The following is a 17,218-nucleotide window of genomic DNA, read 5'->3' on the forward strand; positions in this document are numbered from 1 at the left end:
AGTGAGCCATCGTACTCATGCATAAAAAAAATGAATAATGAAAGAAAAGCATTGCAAGTTTGAATTTTGTAGTTAGTGGGGAGAGGTGGAAAAATGATTTGTCATCAATCAATAATGACAAACCTCCTGGCATTGAAAATTTAGATGAAAAGCTATTGAGGATGGTAGCTGACTCTAGCTACTCCTATCGGTCATTTCTTTAATCTAAGCCTAGAGGAACGTTTTTGTCTGCAGGCCTGGAGGGAAGCAAAAGTAATTTCGCTACCCAAGAGTGGTAAAGCCGCCTTTACTGTTTCTAACAGCAGTCCTATCAGCTTGTGTTTCATTATTAAAGAGGCTAGAGATTTGAGTCACTATGTCGGCAGCAGCCACTCAATGTTAGTGATGGCTGTTTAACAGTCTGATGGCCTTGAGATAGAAGCTGTTTTTCAGTCTCTTGGTCCCAGATTTGATGCACCTGTACTGACCTCGACTTCTGGATGATAGCGGGGTGAACCGGCAGTGGCGCGGGTGGTTGTTGTACTTGTACTTTTTGGCCTTCCTGTGACATCGGATGGTGTAGGTGTCCTGGAGGGCAAGTAGTTTGCCCCCGGTGATGCGTTGTGCAGACCGCACTATCCTCTGGAGAGCCTTACGGTTGTGGGCGGAGCAGTTGTTGTACCAGGTGGTGATACAGCCCGACAGGATGCTCTCGATTGTGGATCTGTAAAAGTTTGTGAGTGTTTTCGGTAACAGGCCAAATTTCTTCAGCCTCCTGAGGTTGAAGAGGCACTGTTGCGCCTCTTCACCATGCTGTCGCTGTCTGTGTGGGTGGACCATTTCAGATTGTCCATGATGTGTACGCCGAGCAACTTAAAACTTTACACCTTCCCCACTACTGTCCCATCGATGTGGATAGGGGGGTGCTCCCTCTGCAGTTTCCTGAAGTCCACGATCATCTCCTTTGTTTTGTTGACTTTGAGTGTGAGGTTATTTTCCTGACACCACACTCCGAGGGCCCTCACCTCATCCCTGTAGGCCGTCTCGTTGTTGTTGGTATTCCAGCCTACTACTGTAGTGATGTCTGCAAACTTGTTGATTGAGTTGGAGGCATGCATGGCTATGCAGTCATGGGTGAACAGGGAGTACAGGAGAGGACTGAGAACACACCCTTGTGGGGACCCAGTGTTGAGGATCAGCAGGTTGGAGATGTTGTCTCCTACCCTCACCACCTGGGGGTGGCCTGTCAGAAAGTCCAGGACCCAGTTGCACAGGGCGGGGTCGAGACTCAGGGGCTCAAGCTTAATAATGAGTTTGGAGGGTTAAATGCTGAGCTGCAATCAATGAACAGCAATAGGTATTCCTCTTGTCCAGATGGGTTAGGGCAGTGTGCAGTGTGGACCTATTGGGGTGGTAAGCAAATTGGAGTGGGTCTAGGGTATCAGGTAGGGTGGAGGTGATATTTTTATTTATTTTTTTACCCATTTTTTCTCCCCAATTTTGTGGTTTCCAATTGGTAGTAGTTACAGTCTTCTTGTCTCATCGCTGCAACTCCCGTACGGACTCGAGAAAAGCGAAGGCCAAGCGCCATGCGTCCACCGAAACATGACCCAACCAAGCCGCAATGCTTCCTGACACATCCAACCCGGAAGCCGCACCAATGTGTCGGAGGAAACACAGTACACTGGCCCGCCACAGGATTCGATAGTGCGTGATGATACAAAGATATCCCTGCCGGCCAAACCCTCCCTTACCAGGAACGACGCTGGGTCAATTGTGCGCAGCCCCATGGGCCTCCCGGTCGGGGCCGGCTGCGACAGAGCCTGGGCTCGAACCCAGAATCTCTGGGTCTCCCCCGGGAGGCTCAGGTGGAGGTTTTATGATCCTTGTCTCTCAAGCACTTCATGATGACGGAAGTGAGTGCTACAGGGCGATAGTCGTCTATCTCAGTTAACTTAGCTTCCTTGGGAACAGGAACAATAGTGGCCCTTTTGAAGCATGTGAGAACAGCAGACTGGGACAGGGATTGAATGAATATGTCCGTAAACACACCAGCCAGCTGGTCTGCGCATGCTCTGAGGGGTGGCTAGGGTTGCCGTCCCGGCCGGCAGCCTTCCTCGGTTTAAGACGTTTAAATGTTTTACTCACGTTGGCCGCGGTGAAGGAGAGCCAGCAGGTTTTGGTAGCGGGCCGTGTCAGTGGCACTGTATTGTCCTCGAGCGAGCAAATAAGTAGCTTAATTTGTCTGGGAGCAAGACATCGGTGTCCACGACGGGGCTGGTTTTCTTTTTGTAATCCGTTTGACTGTAGACACTGCCACATACGGGAGGGAGCATGGAGTCGTAGTCAGATTTGCTAAGGAGGGCGAGCTTTGTATGCATCGCGGAAGTAGCAATGATCCAGAACACTGCCAGCCCGGGTCGCGCATTCGATATGCTGATAAAATTTAGGGAGCCTTGTTTTCAGATTAGCTTTGTTAAAATCCCCAGCTACAATAAATGCAGCCTCAGGATATATGGTTTCCAGTTTACATAGAGTCCAATGAAGTTCTTTCAGGGCGGTTGAGGTGTCTGCTTGGGGGGGATATTCACGATTGTGAGTATAATCGAAGAGAATTCTCGTGGTAGATAATGCGGTCGGCATTTTATTGTAATGATTTCTAGTTTAGGTGAACAAAATGACTTGAGATCCTGTATGTTGTTATGATCACACCATGACTCGTTAATCATAAGGCATACACCCCCGCCCTTCTTCTTACCAGAGAGATGTTTGTTTCTGTCGGCGCGATGCGTAAAGAAACAGGGTGGCTGTACCGACTCGGATAACTGGTGAAGTGGCGTGACATAGAGACTGTTGTCCTGGCAGATTCTCACATCTCAGCCCAGGAACTGAATAGAACTGTATTTCTGTCAGAGTGGTCATTGAGTTCGTAGTCACCTCCCTGACGAAGGTCCTTCTTGCCCGGTTTGGTCGGAAGGCCAGCTCTAAGCAGAGTCTGGGGATATTTTTCACTGTGCTCTTGGAAACTTTCAACACTCTAGAAATTGTTTTATACCCTTCCCCAGATATATGCCTCATCACAATTCCTTCTTTGGACTTCCTGGTATAGTTTTCGTTCTGAAATGCACTGTCAACTGTGGGACCTTATATAATTGGCCAATCAAGTTGTAATGACGTCTCAGGGATGATCAAAGGAAATTGGATGCACCTGAGCTCAATATGCTGTGTCATAGCAATGGGGTGTGAATACTTATGTAAATTAGATATTTCTGCATTTTAATTTCACTCAATTTCCAAACAAAATCTAAAAACATGTTTTCTCTTCATCATTATGGGTTATTGTGTGTAGATGGGTGAGATTTTTTTATATTCATTTTTAATTCAACAGAATGTTGAATAAGTCAAATGTTATGAATACTTTCTGAAGACACTGAATGCATGAAGGATGTGCAACTCACCTTCTGCCAGACATAGGCCTCGCGCAGGGTGATGATCTCATGTTCGCGGTGATACCCCTGCACGGCACACACCACACAGATTACCTTCTCATCAGCCTTGCAATAGAGAGTGCCCTCCTGGCCATGCTCCTTACAGCGCAGCCTCTCCACTGTCACTGTGTCCCTCTTACTAACCCCCTCTAGAGGCGCCACTGCCTCTTCATCATCAACCTTCCCCTTCCCCTGGTCTCTCTCTCCTCCACACACACCGTTCTCTTGTATCCCAACCCCACCGCATGCCCCATTTCCCACCACCCCTGGCTCTGCCGCAGGCCTCATTCCCTGTACCCTTTCCTCCCCTGCCCCCTCCCTTGTGTATCTGTCCCTGCCCAGCCGTTGGGACTGGGGCTGCAACACTTCCTTGCCGTAGGGCATCAGCTGGTGTCGTGTGCTGCAGGCGTGTTTCTCGGCATGGGCAGGGCAGAAGGCGAAGCTGCAGGTGTGACACACCTGGGTCGCCGGCTGGGCCTCATCAGGCTCACACGCATCACATGACCCATCCATCTGCGGTAGCTCGTGCTCATCAGGTCCTCCACTTCCTCTCCAGGGTTCCATTTCGTCTGTCATTGTAGTGGGTCTGAGTAGGGTGAGTAGGGGGGTAAGTGAAGGACACCCTGTGGGAGAGATGAGTAGTAGAGGACAGGGTATATAAATAGGTATAAACAAGGTGTAGGGACTACTGTCAGAGGGAAAACAAAAACATCCCTTTCAAAGGTACTGTACCTGCCAAAGTTTACTGCTTTTGTCTGCAAACACACCCCTCTTTGTCATTCTCTTTCTCTCCAAGCTCCTCCTCTTCCTGTCCAGTATCAGGGCCAGACCATTTAACGCTTCAATAATTTTGTTTTTCTCTTTTCTCCCCCCCCCTTTCATTTATTTCACTCTACGGGAGAGCATTTTAAGAATGGAGACTACCCACGCTGCCTGCCTGACACACACAGCAGGGCCTGAGCTGCATACAAAAGTATGTTTTGTGCTCTCTCTCTCTTTTCCTCTCTCACTCCGTGGGGGCCTACCTCTCCTGAGCACAGCTCGGCTATTCTCTCTCCTTTCTGACACAAACAACCACCAACTGGGCCTCACTGCACATAAAACTCCCCCTACTCTTCAATTCTCTTCTCCACTCTGCTATCTCCATTTGTCTGACTCTTTCACACACCGACACACACTCTCTCCCCCCCCCCCTATGGGCCTACCCGTGTGAAGCTTGGTTCCCAATGTGTACTCACTGGTATATCTGTGAGGCAGGCTCTGCAGTTTTGTTCGCTTTCTGTCACTCTTTGTTTCTCTCTCTGCTGCGGAGAGCACAGCCAGTGATGACGTTAGCTAGCTAGCACTTCCTTAGCACAGCTGCCCTGCTCTCTGTGCTCTAACCTGCTCCTTTCACTTCACAGTTGACGCTCAGGCCCTGGCTGTATTCACTTCCTTGTTTTCCTCAGCTGCTGGGTATTTTTTTTCTCTCTTTACTTCCTGGTTCTCTAGTGGCAGCAGGAGAGAGAGACACACAGAGGTGGGAGAGAGAAACTGGCTTGACAACCACAACAAAGGCAGAGAGAGCAGCCTGCTAGCAAACACAGACAATGCAGCAGGATTAGTAGGCTTGAGAGGGAGAGGAAACAAACTCTTCCACTGTTCTCCTCTTTAGAGAGAGCTAAGAGGCTATTGAGCTGAGCTCCACATAAGCAGCAGTGTTTGGTGTTTGGCCAGTGAGTGCTGCCTTCTCCTTTATGGTGAAACATAAATACGTTTTACAGTCTAAGCTGTAATCACAGTCTGGGTCTCACTGGATGCGGATGAAGATGTTTTGCCAATTGAGCAGCTGAAAGACCAATTGAATTTACTGTGATAAAAAAGCACTTCACGTTCTCATATATAAGTACACAGCTGGACAAGCCTCTCTGCAAGAGAATAAACAGCAGAGGCAAAATAACAAAACAACAACAATTTACTACATTGACTTGATTCTAATTACAATATACCCCAAACACAATTACACAATGAGCCCAAATTATACCCATTGTCCAAATCTTTGGCAATTTGCACTGGAAAATAAAGAACAATCAATGGTTAAAAAAAAGGGGTTTGATTTCAAAGAAGGTAAAACATGGGGTCTCCCAGAGAGAGTGAAACTATGCAGAGGGGTTAGTCAGAGCTTTAATTGATATGACAAGACCACCTACTCACTAAACCCAGATCAGATTATTCCATTCTTTTTCTTGACCCATTGAGTCATGTTGTTTGGAGAGAGATGGAATCTGGAGTCCATATAAGGTTGGGTGGGCATCTGATACTGAGTGGGGGTTTGGCCGTTGACTTAGGAATGCGATATGTTACAGAACAATAGCTACCTTTACTGATCACTCACGTGGAAATTGTTATTTTTCAGGTCAATACATGACAATACTTTATAGCGACAAATTCACAATGGATATAGCTCGTCAACAAACGTACACAAATCAACAGATTTCGGGATCATGCATTACATCTGTCATTGGTTCCACCCAAACCTTGATGCAGCTAGAGGCAGCAGTGCTGTTCCAATGAGGTAATTACCATCAGCCCATGCTAAATAGTTTCTGGCCAATTAGCGGGGCCATTGACTTGATTCTAATTACAATATACCCCAAATACAATTACACAATGAGCCCAAAAGCAAATGTGAAACAAACAAGTGTTTTTTATGTTTCACACTTGTTGTGGCTCACAGATGTATAATGAAAGTAAAGCCAGTTATACAATACTATACTGCAGTTTAGTAAAGTAATTTCCTATAATAAAGATTCAAGCACACAAAGACCAAGAATGAGTGGGATGTTTTGGCCGACAGACAGAGATGGACAAGACAGACAGAAAACATTTACCTACTGCGTCATCTGTAACATTGTGGTATTGGCATGAAAGATCAGAATCTGTCTTGGGCAGAGAATACCAAACAGCATCGCTTTCAGGACAACAAACACTTCTAGCTTCTTCTTCTTCTCTCAATGTCTGTCCCTCTCCTTTTCTCTCTCTCTCTCGTCTCTCTCTCTTTCAGAGTCACAATATCTCTCAAATCAGGTCGATAGTTAATAATAAAGAAGCATTTCTTCCACGTCCATTGTCCTCTAAGAGCGGTTGTAATGTACAACCTAGTTTGTTCTCCTGTTCATGCATCTTGGTTGAACTGAGAGGTAGAAAATAAATGTTTCTTTCTCTCTCATCTCAAAGCAGGTCAGTTCCTGGGCTGCTCTCTTTCAGCACAGTGCACCCTGCGTCTGTTATAACACCATGTCAAATCAAAAAGAAGAATCAATATGGTTTCAGAAAGAAACTCAGCGTCTGGACTGGTGATGATCAGCTGGGTCTGTGTGGAGGGAGAGAGGGACTCCTGTCTGATCAGAGATAAATTGAGAGGGGGAGATGGAGAGAGACAAGGGGACAGGGGGGATGAATGAAAACTGGAAGAAAGAGAGACATATAGAGAAGAGAGGAGAGAGATATTGATACATAGCGGGAGACATACAGTTTTAGATAAAAAGGTTTCCAAAATGGTTCTTTGAGGAGGGGTAGGGTTCTACCAACAACATTTTTGATCAGAAGAACCCTTTTTAGAAGACATGGGTTCTTTGTAAGGCAAAGGGTTCTACCTAGAACCTTTAACAACCAAATAACCGTTTTTGAAAGATAGGGTTCTTTGATGATTCTTTGGAAGTCAAGAAGGATTCTTTGGAAGGCAAGAAAGGTTTTAAATAGAACCATATATAATATTTCCCAACATGCTCTATTGCAGGAAGATTTTCTAAATTGTTTGTTATACTGTAATATCTGTGGTTTTGCATTGATTGGTTGTTTAATTTGACGCTATGCAAAAACTAATCTAATCTGTTAGTAATTGGATTTATTGCACCCGTTAGTTAGATGGTTGTTTCAGTTTAGATGATTGAGGTAGTCTCAGTTTTCAATCTTCCCTACCCTGGCAGTCGTACTGAATGCAGGTTGCGGGTGATTAACAATTTCGCTTGTTGGATATCCTAACTCTGGCTGGATTCCAAAAGGAATTACACATCACTTTGGAGGCCAGAATAATGTAGCTTGCAGGCCTGATGTGGCCTGTAAATCAGGAGATTCCTAACACCCCTTTGTTAGGGTTTAACTAGGCCCTCAAAGAAAGGCCTTACAGTATAATGTATTGTCATAAATAATTACATTTGAAAGGCTAATAAGGTTGGTGGAACTGTTCATTGAGGGTTCTATGAAGAACACTCCAAAGATAAAAAGGTTATTGATAGAAATCTTCGTAGACAGTTCTAGGAAAAAACGTTAGATGATAAAATGGTTCTTAGTAGAACCCTTATAGAGGGTTCTAAGTAGGTTATTTGAAGAACCCTATGAAGAGGGTTCTAAATAGAACCCTCCGCAAATGATTCTACTTAGCACCAAAAAGGGTTCCCCAAGGGGACAAACCGAAGAACCCTGTATGGTTCTACTAAGCACCTTTTAATCTAAGAGTGTAGAGGAAACAGAGATGGAAAAAGAGAAGGACAGACAGAAAGAGACAGAAAGAGAGAAAGAGAGAGAGATTATAATGCCAAAGGGGGACATCGGCTTGTGACGCAAGTGCTCCTGATCGAAGAAAAGCTCAAGGTTTCAGAATCATCCCAGAATATTCTATTAGGGCATTCTCCATCCAAAACCAATTTTCTGCTGAATCAAACATTAATCAAACCCCCTAATGTACAATGTTCAATATTCAAATACAGTGCCTTGCAAAATAATTCACCCTCTTTGGCATTTTTCCTATTCTGTTGTATTACAACCTGTAATTTAAATGGATTTTTATTTTTATTTCATGTAATGGACATACCCAAAATAGTCCAAACTGGGGAAGTGAAATGAAAAATATGACTTGTTTCAAAAACGTCTAAAAAATGTAAAACGGAAAAGTGTTGCGTGCATATGTATTCCACCCCTTTGCTATGAAGCCCCTAAATAAGATCTGGTGTAACCAATTACCTTCAGAAGTCACATAATTAGCTAAATAAAGTCCACCTGTGTGCAATCTAAGTGTCACATGATCGGTCACATGATCTCAGTATATATACACACCTGTTCTGAAGGCCCCAGAGTCTGCAACACCACTAAGCAAGGGGCACCACCAAGCAAGCGGCACTATTAAGACCAAGGAGCTCTCCAAACAGGTCAGGGACAAAGTTGTGGAGAACTACAGATCAGGGTTGGGTTATAAAAAAATAACAGAAACTTTGAACATCCCAAGGAGCACCATTAAATCGATTATTTAAAAATTTAAAGAATATGGCACCACAACTAACCTGCCAAGAGAGGGCCGCCCACCAAAACTGATGGACCAGGCAAGGAGGGCATTAATCAGAGAGGCAACAAAGAGACCAAAATAACCCTGAAGGAGCTGCAAAGCTCCACAGCGGAGACTGGAGTATCTGTCCATAGGACCACTTTAAGACGTACACTTCACAGAGCTGGGCTTTACGGAAGAGTGGTCAGAAAAAAATAAGCAAACATGTTTGGTGTTTGCCAAAAGGCATGTCGTAGACTCCCCAAACATGTGGAAGAAGGTACTCTGGTCAGATGAGACTAAAATGTAGCTTATTGGCCATCAAGGAAAACGCTATGTCTGGCGAAAACCAAACATCTCCCATCACCCCGAGAACACCATCCCTACAGTGAAGCATGGTAGTGGCAGTATCATGCTAGGACTGGGAAACTGGTCAGAATTTAAGGAATGATGGATGGCGCTAAATACAGAGAAATTATTGAGGGAAACCTGTTTGTCTTCCAGAGATTTGAGCCTGGGACGGAGGTTCACCTTCCAGCAGGACAATGACCCTAAGCATACTGCTAAAGCATCACTCGAGTGGTTTAAGGGGAAACATTTAAATGTCTTGGAATGGCCTAGTCAAATCCCAGACCTCAATCCAATTGAGAATCTGTGGTATGACTTAAAGATTGCTGTGCACAAGTGGAACTCATCCAAATTGAAGGAGCTGGAGCAGTTTTGCCTTGGAGAATGGGCAAAAATCCCAGTGGCTAGATGTGCCAAGCTTATAGAGACATACCCCCAGAGACTTGCAGCTGTAATTGCTGCAAAAGGTGGCTCTACAAAGTATTGACTTTTTTTTGGGGGGGGGGGTAGTTATGCACACTCAAGTTCTGTTTTTTGTCTTATTTCTCGTTTGTTTCACGTAAAAAAAATATTTTGCATTATCAAAGTGGTAGGCATGTTGTGTAAATCAAATTATACAAACCTCCAAAAAAATCTATTTTAATTCCAGGTTGTAAGGCAAAAAAATAGGAAAAATGCCAAGAAGGAGGTGAATACTTTCGCAAGCCACTGTATGCTCTGTATATTTCTTATGCAGTCAGAATGAAATCAATCAAAATACTCTACATACTTATGGCCTATAGCGCATTAATTAATTGCTGTACTGCTTTGATGTACAGGGAGAAATTGTGAAAACTCTGCACACACACTATCTATTTATCTCACTCTTTCCATCTCCATCACTCTCCACTCTCCTCAGCTATACTGTCCCTCACAGCACAGGCTATAGAAACACAATGAGCAATGCTAAGAGTGCTCTCTTTTGAAAATAAAATACCTCCTACTTGTGACTCTATTCATCGCACACAAAAGCCCCTGATGCGAGGCTGGAGAGGAGACGAGGTGGAGAGAGAGTGTTTGCTTTATACAATGATGGAGAGGCAACACACAGTGTATGTGGGCATTTGTATGTGTGTGTGTTGGTAGTGTCAGGCACAATCTGGATGCAGCTTCCAACTCTGACGTTATTATTAGTAATGTTGGTGATTTCACATCACCAAAACTCTTCACTAACAGCTCTCAGGCTACTTCATAAGACTGAGAAAGCTTTCATCTAATAATTTCTCCATTCCTTCTCTTATAGTATAACAGGATCGATGCCCAGGTTTAGTGCATGCTTTCTCTCAATAAGTAATCTTCTAAGCCAGGGCTGTAGCATGTATGTTATCATAACCTTAGGCCTGCCCTGGACTTGATTGCTTCTACAGGTTGTCGGACCTTAACTGCATCACCCTTTTATCTTTAAAATGGTGTATAATACTTGTATGTTTGAGGAATTTTAATTATGAGATTTCTGTTGTTTGAATTTGGCGCCCTGCACTTTCACTGGATGTGGGCCAAGCACTGAAAGCAGCTTTTTCAGTAGTTTTGTTGGAATAGGGTCCAGTATGCAGCTTGAAGGTTTAGAGGCCATGATTATTTTCATCAGTGTGTCAAGAGATATAGTACTAAAACTTGAGTGTCTCCCTTGATCATAGGTCCTGGCAGAGTTGTGCAGACTCAGGACACTGAACTTTGGAGGAATACGCAGATTTAAAGAGGAGTCCGTAATTTGCTTTCTAATGATTATGATCTTTTCCTCAAAGCAGTTCATGCATTTTTAACTGCTGAAGTGAAAGGCATCCTCTCTTGGGGAATGCTGCTTTTTAGTTAGCTTAGCGACAGTATCAAAAATAAATTTAAGATTTTTCTTTTTTTCCTCCATTAAGTCTGAAAAATACGATGATCGAGCAGCAGTGAGGGCTCTTCGATACTGCACGGTACTGTCTTTCCAAGCTAGTCGGAAGACTTCCAGTTTGGTGTGGCGCCATTTCTTTCCAATTTTCTGGAAGCTTGCTTCAGAGCTTGGGTATTTTCTGTATACCAGGGAGCTAGTTTCTTATGACAAATGTTATTAGTTGTTAGGGGTGCAACTGCATATAGGGTATTGCACAAGGTTAAATTGAGATCCTCAGTTAGGTGGTTAACTGATTTTTGTCCTCTGACGTCCTTGGGTAGGCAGAGGGAGTCTGGAAGGGAATCAAGGAATCTTTAGGTTGTCTGAGAATTTATAGCACGACTTTTGATGCTCCTTGGTTGTGGTCTGAGCAGATTATTTGTTGCGATTGCAAACGTAATAAAATGGTGGTCCGATAGTCTAGGATTATGAGGAAAAACATTAAGATCCACATTTATTCCATGGGAGAAAACTAGGTCCAGAGTATGACTGTGGCAGTGAGTAGGTCCAGAGACATGTTGGACAAAACCCACTGAGTCGATGATGGCTCCGAAAGCCTTTTGGAGTGGGTCTGTGGACTTTTCCATGTGAATATTAAAGTCCCCAAAAATTGGAATATTATCTGCTATGACTACAAGGTCCAATAGGAATTCAGGGAACTCAGTGAGCAATGCTGTATATGGCCCAGGAGGCCTGTAAATAGTAGCTATAAAAAGTGATTGGGTAGGCTGCATAGATTTCATGACTAGAAGCTCCAAAGACGAAAACGTCATTTATTTTTGTAAATAGAAATTTGCTATCGTAAATGTTAGCAACACCTCCGCCTTTGCGGGATGCACGGGGACATGGTCACTAGTGTAACCAGGAGGTGAGGCCTCATTTAACACAGTAAATTCATCAGGCTTAAGCCATGTTTCAGTCAGGCCAATAACATCAAGATTATGATAAGTTATTAGTTCTTTGACGATAACTGCCTTTGAAGTGAGGGATCTAACATTAAGTAGCACTATTTTGAGATGTGAGGTATCATGATCTCTTTCAATAATGTCAGGAATGGAGGAGGTCTTTATTCTAGTGAGATTGCTAAGGCGAACACCGCCATGTTTAGTTTTGCCCAACCTAGGTCGAGGCACAGACACAGTCTCAATGGGGATAGCTGAGCTGACTACACTGACTGTGCTAGTGGCAGACTCCACTAAGCTGGCAAGCTGGCTAACAGCCTGCTGCCTGGCCTGCACCCTATTTCATTGTGGAGCTAGGGGAGTTCGAACCCTGTCTATGTTCGTAGATAAGATGAGAAGACTCCTCCAGCTAGGATGGAGTCCGTCACCCCTCAACAGGCCAGGCTTGATCCTGTTTGTGGGTGACTCCCAGAAAGAGGGCCAATTATCTACAAATTCTATCTTTTGGGAGGGGCAGAAAACAGTTTTCAACCAGCGATTGAATTGTGAGACTCTGCTGTAGAGCTCATCACTCCCCCTAACTGGGGAGGGGCCAGAGACAATTACTCGATGCCGACACATCTTTCTAGATGATTTACACGCTGAAGCTATGTTGCGCTTGGTGACATCTGACTGTTTCATCCTAACATCGTTGGTGCCGACGTGGATAACAATATTTCTACACTCGCCAGTTTTAGCTTTAGCCAGCACCATCTTCATATTAGCCTCAACATCGGTAGCCCTGCCCCCTGGTAAACAGTGTATGATCGTTGGATGATTTGTTTTAAGTCGAATACTGCGGGTAATGGAGTCGCCAATGACTAGGGTTTTCAATTTGTCAGAGCTAATGGTGGGACGCTTTGGCGTCTCAGACCCCGTAATGGGAGGAGTAGAGACCAGAGAAGGCTCGGCCTCTGACTCCGACTCGCTGCTTAATGGGGAGAACTGATTGAAAGTTTCTGTCGGCTGAATGAGCGACACCGGTTGAGGATTCCTACAGCACTTCCCTCCAGAAGCCATGAGAAAGTTGTCTGGCTGCGGGGACCGTGCGAGGGGATTTTATACTCACGTTACTATCTGTACTATCTGGTGGCACAGATGCTGTTTCATCCTTTCCTACACTGAAATTAACCTTGCCTAACGATTGGCGATCATTCTCCTGTACAGTGCCTTGCGAAAGTATTCGGCCCCCTTGAACTTTGCGACCTTTTGCCACATTTCAGGCTTCAAACATAAAGATATAAAACTGTATTTTTTGTGAAGAATCAACATCAAGTGGGACACAATCATGAAGTGGAACGACATTTATTGGATATTTCAAACTTTTTTAACAAATCAAAAACTGAAAAATTGGGCGTGCAAAATTATTCAGCCCCCTTAAGTTAATACTTTGTAGCGCCACCTTTTGCTGCGATTACAGCTGTAAGTCGCTTGGGGTATGTCTCTATCAGTTTTGCACATCGAGAGACTGAATTTTTTCCCATTCCTCCTTGCAAAACAGCTCGAGCTCAGTGAGGTTGGATGGAGAGCATTTGTGAACAGCAGTTTTCAGTTCTTTCCACAGATTCTCGATTGGATTCAGGTCTGGACTTTGACTTGGCCATTCTAACACCTGGATATGTTTATTTTTGAACCATTCCATTGTAGATTTTGCTTTATGTTTTGGATCATTGTCTTGTTGGAAGACAAATCTCCGTCCCAGTCTCAGGTCTTTTGCAGACTCCATCAGGTTTTCTTCCAGAATGGTCCTGTATTTGGCTCCATCCATCTTCCCATCAATTTTAACCATCTTCCCTGTCCCTGCTGAAGAAAAGCAGGCCCAAACCATGATGCTGCCACCACCATGTTTGACAGTGGGGATGGTGTGTTCAGGGTGATGAGCTGTGTTGCTTTTACGCCAAACATAACGTTTTGCATTGTTGCCAAAAAGTTCAATTTTGGTTTCATCTGACCAGAGCACCTTCTTCCACATGTTTGGTGTGTCTCCCAGGTGGCTTGTGGCAAACTTTAAACAACACTTTTTATGGATATCTTTAAGAAATGGCTTTCTTCTTGCCACTCTTCCATAAAGGCCAGATTTGTGCAATATACGACTGATTGTTGTCCTATGGACAGAGTCTCCCACCTCAGCTGTAGATCTCTGCAGTTTATCCAGAGTGATCATGGGCCTCTTGGCTGCATCTCTGATCAGTCTTCTCCTTGTATGAGCTGAAGGTTTAGAGGGACGGCCAGGTCTTGGTAGATTTGCAGTGGTCTGATACTCCTTCCATTTCAATATTATCGCTTGCACAGTGCTCCTTGGGATGTTTAAAGCTTGGGAAATCTTTTTGTATCCGGCTTTAAACTTCTTCACAACAGTATCTCGGACCTGCCTGGTGTGTTCCTTGTTCTTCATGATGCTCTCTGCGCTTTTAACGGACCTCTGAGACTATCACAGTGCAGGTGCATTTATACGGAAACTTGATTACACACAGGTGGATTGTATTTATCATCATTAGTCATTTAGGTCAACATTGGATCATTCAGAGATCCTCACTGAACTTCTGGAGAGAGTTTGCTGCACTGAAAGTAAAGGGGCTGAATAATTTTGCACCCCCAATTTTTCAGTTTTTGATTTGTTAAAAAAGTTTGAAATATCCAATAAATGTCATTCCACTTCATGATTGTGTCCCACTTGTTGTTGATTCTTCACAAAAAAATACAGATTTATATCTTTATGTTTGAAGCCTGAAATGTGGCAAAAGGTCGCAAAGTTCAAGGGGGCCGAATACTTTCGCAAGGCACTGTATATTATGAGTACAGCGACCGCAATTAGAAGACATCATGTTTATGTTACTACTTAGCTTTGGCTGTTGGAAGTCCTGACGAACCATGTCCAGATAAAACATCCGGCGTGAAAAGGTTGAATGAAAAAAAGTTGAGTGAGGGAAAAACTAAAAATATAAACGGTAATAAAAAAGTAAAAACCTTAAAGTTGCCAGGCAGCAAAGTAAGGTTGGCAACAAAACGCACAGCAGCACTTAAACAAGTCAAAATGCACAAATAACTTATCCCCGATTGACTTAATATAGTTACATATTTACAATATGGACATTCCAATGTTATTTTACCCCAGATCTAAATAAGAAATTATCATAACAGACACTTTTGGATAACATAAATAAGAAACAAATTAAAAAAAAATATCAGTCATCAGGATACACCAACATTAGTTTCCATTCATACAAACCTGGTCTCAGAGCATTTTATATTATTCTGAATGTAAATCCGAGACAACACATTTAGTTTGATATGTTACGTTTCATATGGTATGTATTAATTTGTGGATGTCCATCACCCATATCGTGATATGTTACGTATTACAATTCGTATTGTATGTTACAAATTTGCTGAATGTACAATTAGAGAAGAATTTGCAAAACGTATGGTATGTTACGGATTCTTGCTTGGTGGCTAACGTTAGCTAGCTGGCTAACTTTAGCTAAAATGGGGTTAGGGGTAAGGCTTAGGAGTTAGGTTAAAGAGTTAAGGTTAGGGTTAGCTAAAGGGGTTAGGGGAAGGCTTAGCTAACATGCTAGGTAGTTGCAAAGCAGCTTCAAAGTAGTTGTAAAGTTGCTGATTAGCTAAAATGCTAAAGTTTTCCGTGATCAGGGTTGGGTAGGTTGCTTTCTAAATGTAATCCGTTACAGTTCCTACTTACCTGTCAAATTGTAATCAGTAACATAACTTTTGGATTACCCAAAAATGTATGTTACCAATTGAACGACATTATTGCAGGATAAATCAATGTTGAAGTTTACATAGCTGGCCATATATGGATGTTAAATTTTACTTTATTGGTTGGCTATGTAGGCTTCTTCTAACCCATCGCTTTCTACCACATATAATAATAATAATAATACAATTAAATGATATATTTACATTAAAAACCAAAGTCTATCAGAATTACAGTCATTCCAATACATTTAATACCCCTTGATCTTCAAGAATAGGACTTGGAAATATGGAAGTACAGATTAGTCAAATTGTTTTACCTGATCATAATCCCAAAACTAAGGATTTATTAGCCATCCCTAATCTGTTGTTTATGAATTTGTTATCATGGAGGATTGATTGGGCTCATTGATTCAAGTTAAAAAATAAATGCTGTGCTCATGGAATGGTATGCTTTGAGCACTACTGAAAAGTGCTATTTACATTTGAAAAATGAATGCCATATGCTGCATTTACAATAGGCCTATTGTTGACCTTTTTGTTGGTGACACTTTGATACTGTCACATCTACTCCTGCTCCTCCTCTCTGGCGCTCGTCGTTGCCAGTTGTCTCACCATAATGCACACCTGCCACAATCGTTACGCTCACCTGTGCCTCATGACACTCACCTGGACTCCATCACCTTCCTGATTACCTCCCCTATATCTGTCACTCCCTTCGGTTCTTTCCCCAGGCATTATTATTTATGTATTTCTCTTTCATGGCTGTACACTTTTCGTGTTTCTTGTTTTGTACTGTTCCCCAGACTTGCTTCCCTGACAGATATCTTAAAGGGCAAATCCACAGATGAAACAATAACAAAACGGTCACCCCTCCTCTGTATTGGTAGAAAGCTGAGGCCTGGAGAAATGTAACCACTCTCAGATTAATAGACAGAGCTATGGATGAAAGGACTGACCATCCATTATATCAAAATGGTTTTAACTATGTTATGAGGCTATACAGTGTGTTTACAAACATTGGAGGAAAAACAAGCTTATATTTAGGGTTTTTATGGAGTGTGACAGTTGAACTAAGCTCATGAGTCATTCATAAATTATATTCTTCAGTAATCAACGGATATATATATATAGTACCAGTCAAAAGTTTGGACACACCTACTCATTCAAGGGTTTTTCTTTCTTTTTACTATTTTCTACATTGTGGAATAATAGAAGACATCACAACTATGAAATAACAAGGAATCATGTAGTAACTGAAAAAGTGTTAAACAAATAAAAATATATTGTATATTTGAGATTATTCAAAGTAGGCGGAATACTTTTCATGAGGAATACTTTTCCAACAGTCTTGAAGGAGTTCCTACCTATGCTGAGCACTTGTTGACTGCTTATTCTTCATTCTCCAACTTATCCCAAACCATCTCAAATGGGTTGAGGTCGGTGATTGTGGAGGCCAGGTCATCTGATGCAGCACTCCATCACTCTCCTTCTTAGTCAAATACCGCTTGTACAGCCTGGAGGTGTGTTTTGG

General features: G+C 43.0%; 1 protein-coding gene across 7 annotated transcripts in view; it reads right to left on the reverse strand.

Moving 5' to 3' along the window:
- The window catches only part of LOC112218675 (tripartite motif-containing protein 44), a 116,954-nt gene extending 112,059 nt beyond the window's left edge, over positions 1 to 4,895 (reverse strand). For 4 of the 7 annotated variants that reach the window (XR_002948651.2, XR_002948650.2, XM_024379692.2 and 1 more), the window contains exons 1-2: positions 4,706 to 4,895; positions 3,438 to 4,090 (exon numbers count right to left, since the gene is read on the reverse strand). Coding sequence is in view for 5 of the 7 variants with exons in the window: in XM_024379692.2 (XP_024235460.1) it covers positions 3,438 to 4,043 (606 nt within the window). In the remaining 2 variants the exon portion in view is untranslated. Of the gene's footprint in view, positions 1 to 3,437; positions 4,091 to 4,199; positions 4,377 to 4,672 lie in introns of those variants that run through there. The other 3 variants (XM_024379690.2, XM_024379689.2, XM_024379691.2) reach the window with 3 other exon arrangements.
- Positions 4,896 to 17,218: the final 12,323 nt, after the last annotated feature.

This window comes from Oncorhynchus tshawytscha, linkage group LG19, assembly GCF_018296145.1.
Source record: "Oncorhynchus tshawytscha isolate Ot180627B linkage group LG19, Otsh_v2.0, whole genome shotgun sequence".
NCBI lineage: Eukaryota > Metazoa > Chordata > Actinopteri > Salmoniformes > Salmonidae > Oncorhynchus > Oncorhynchus tshawytscha.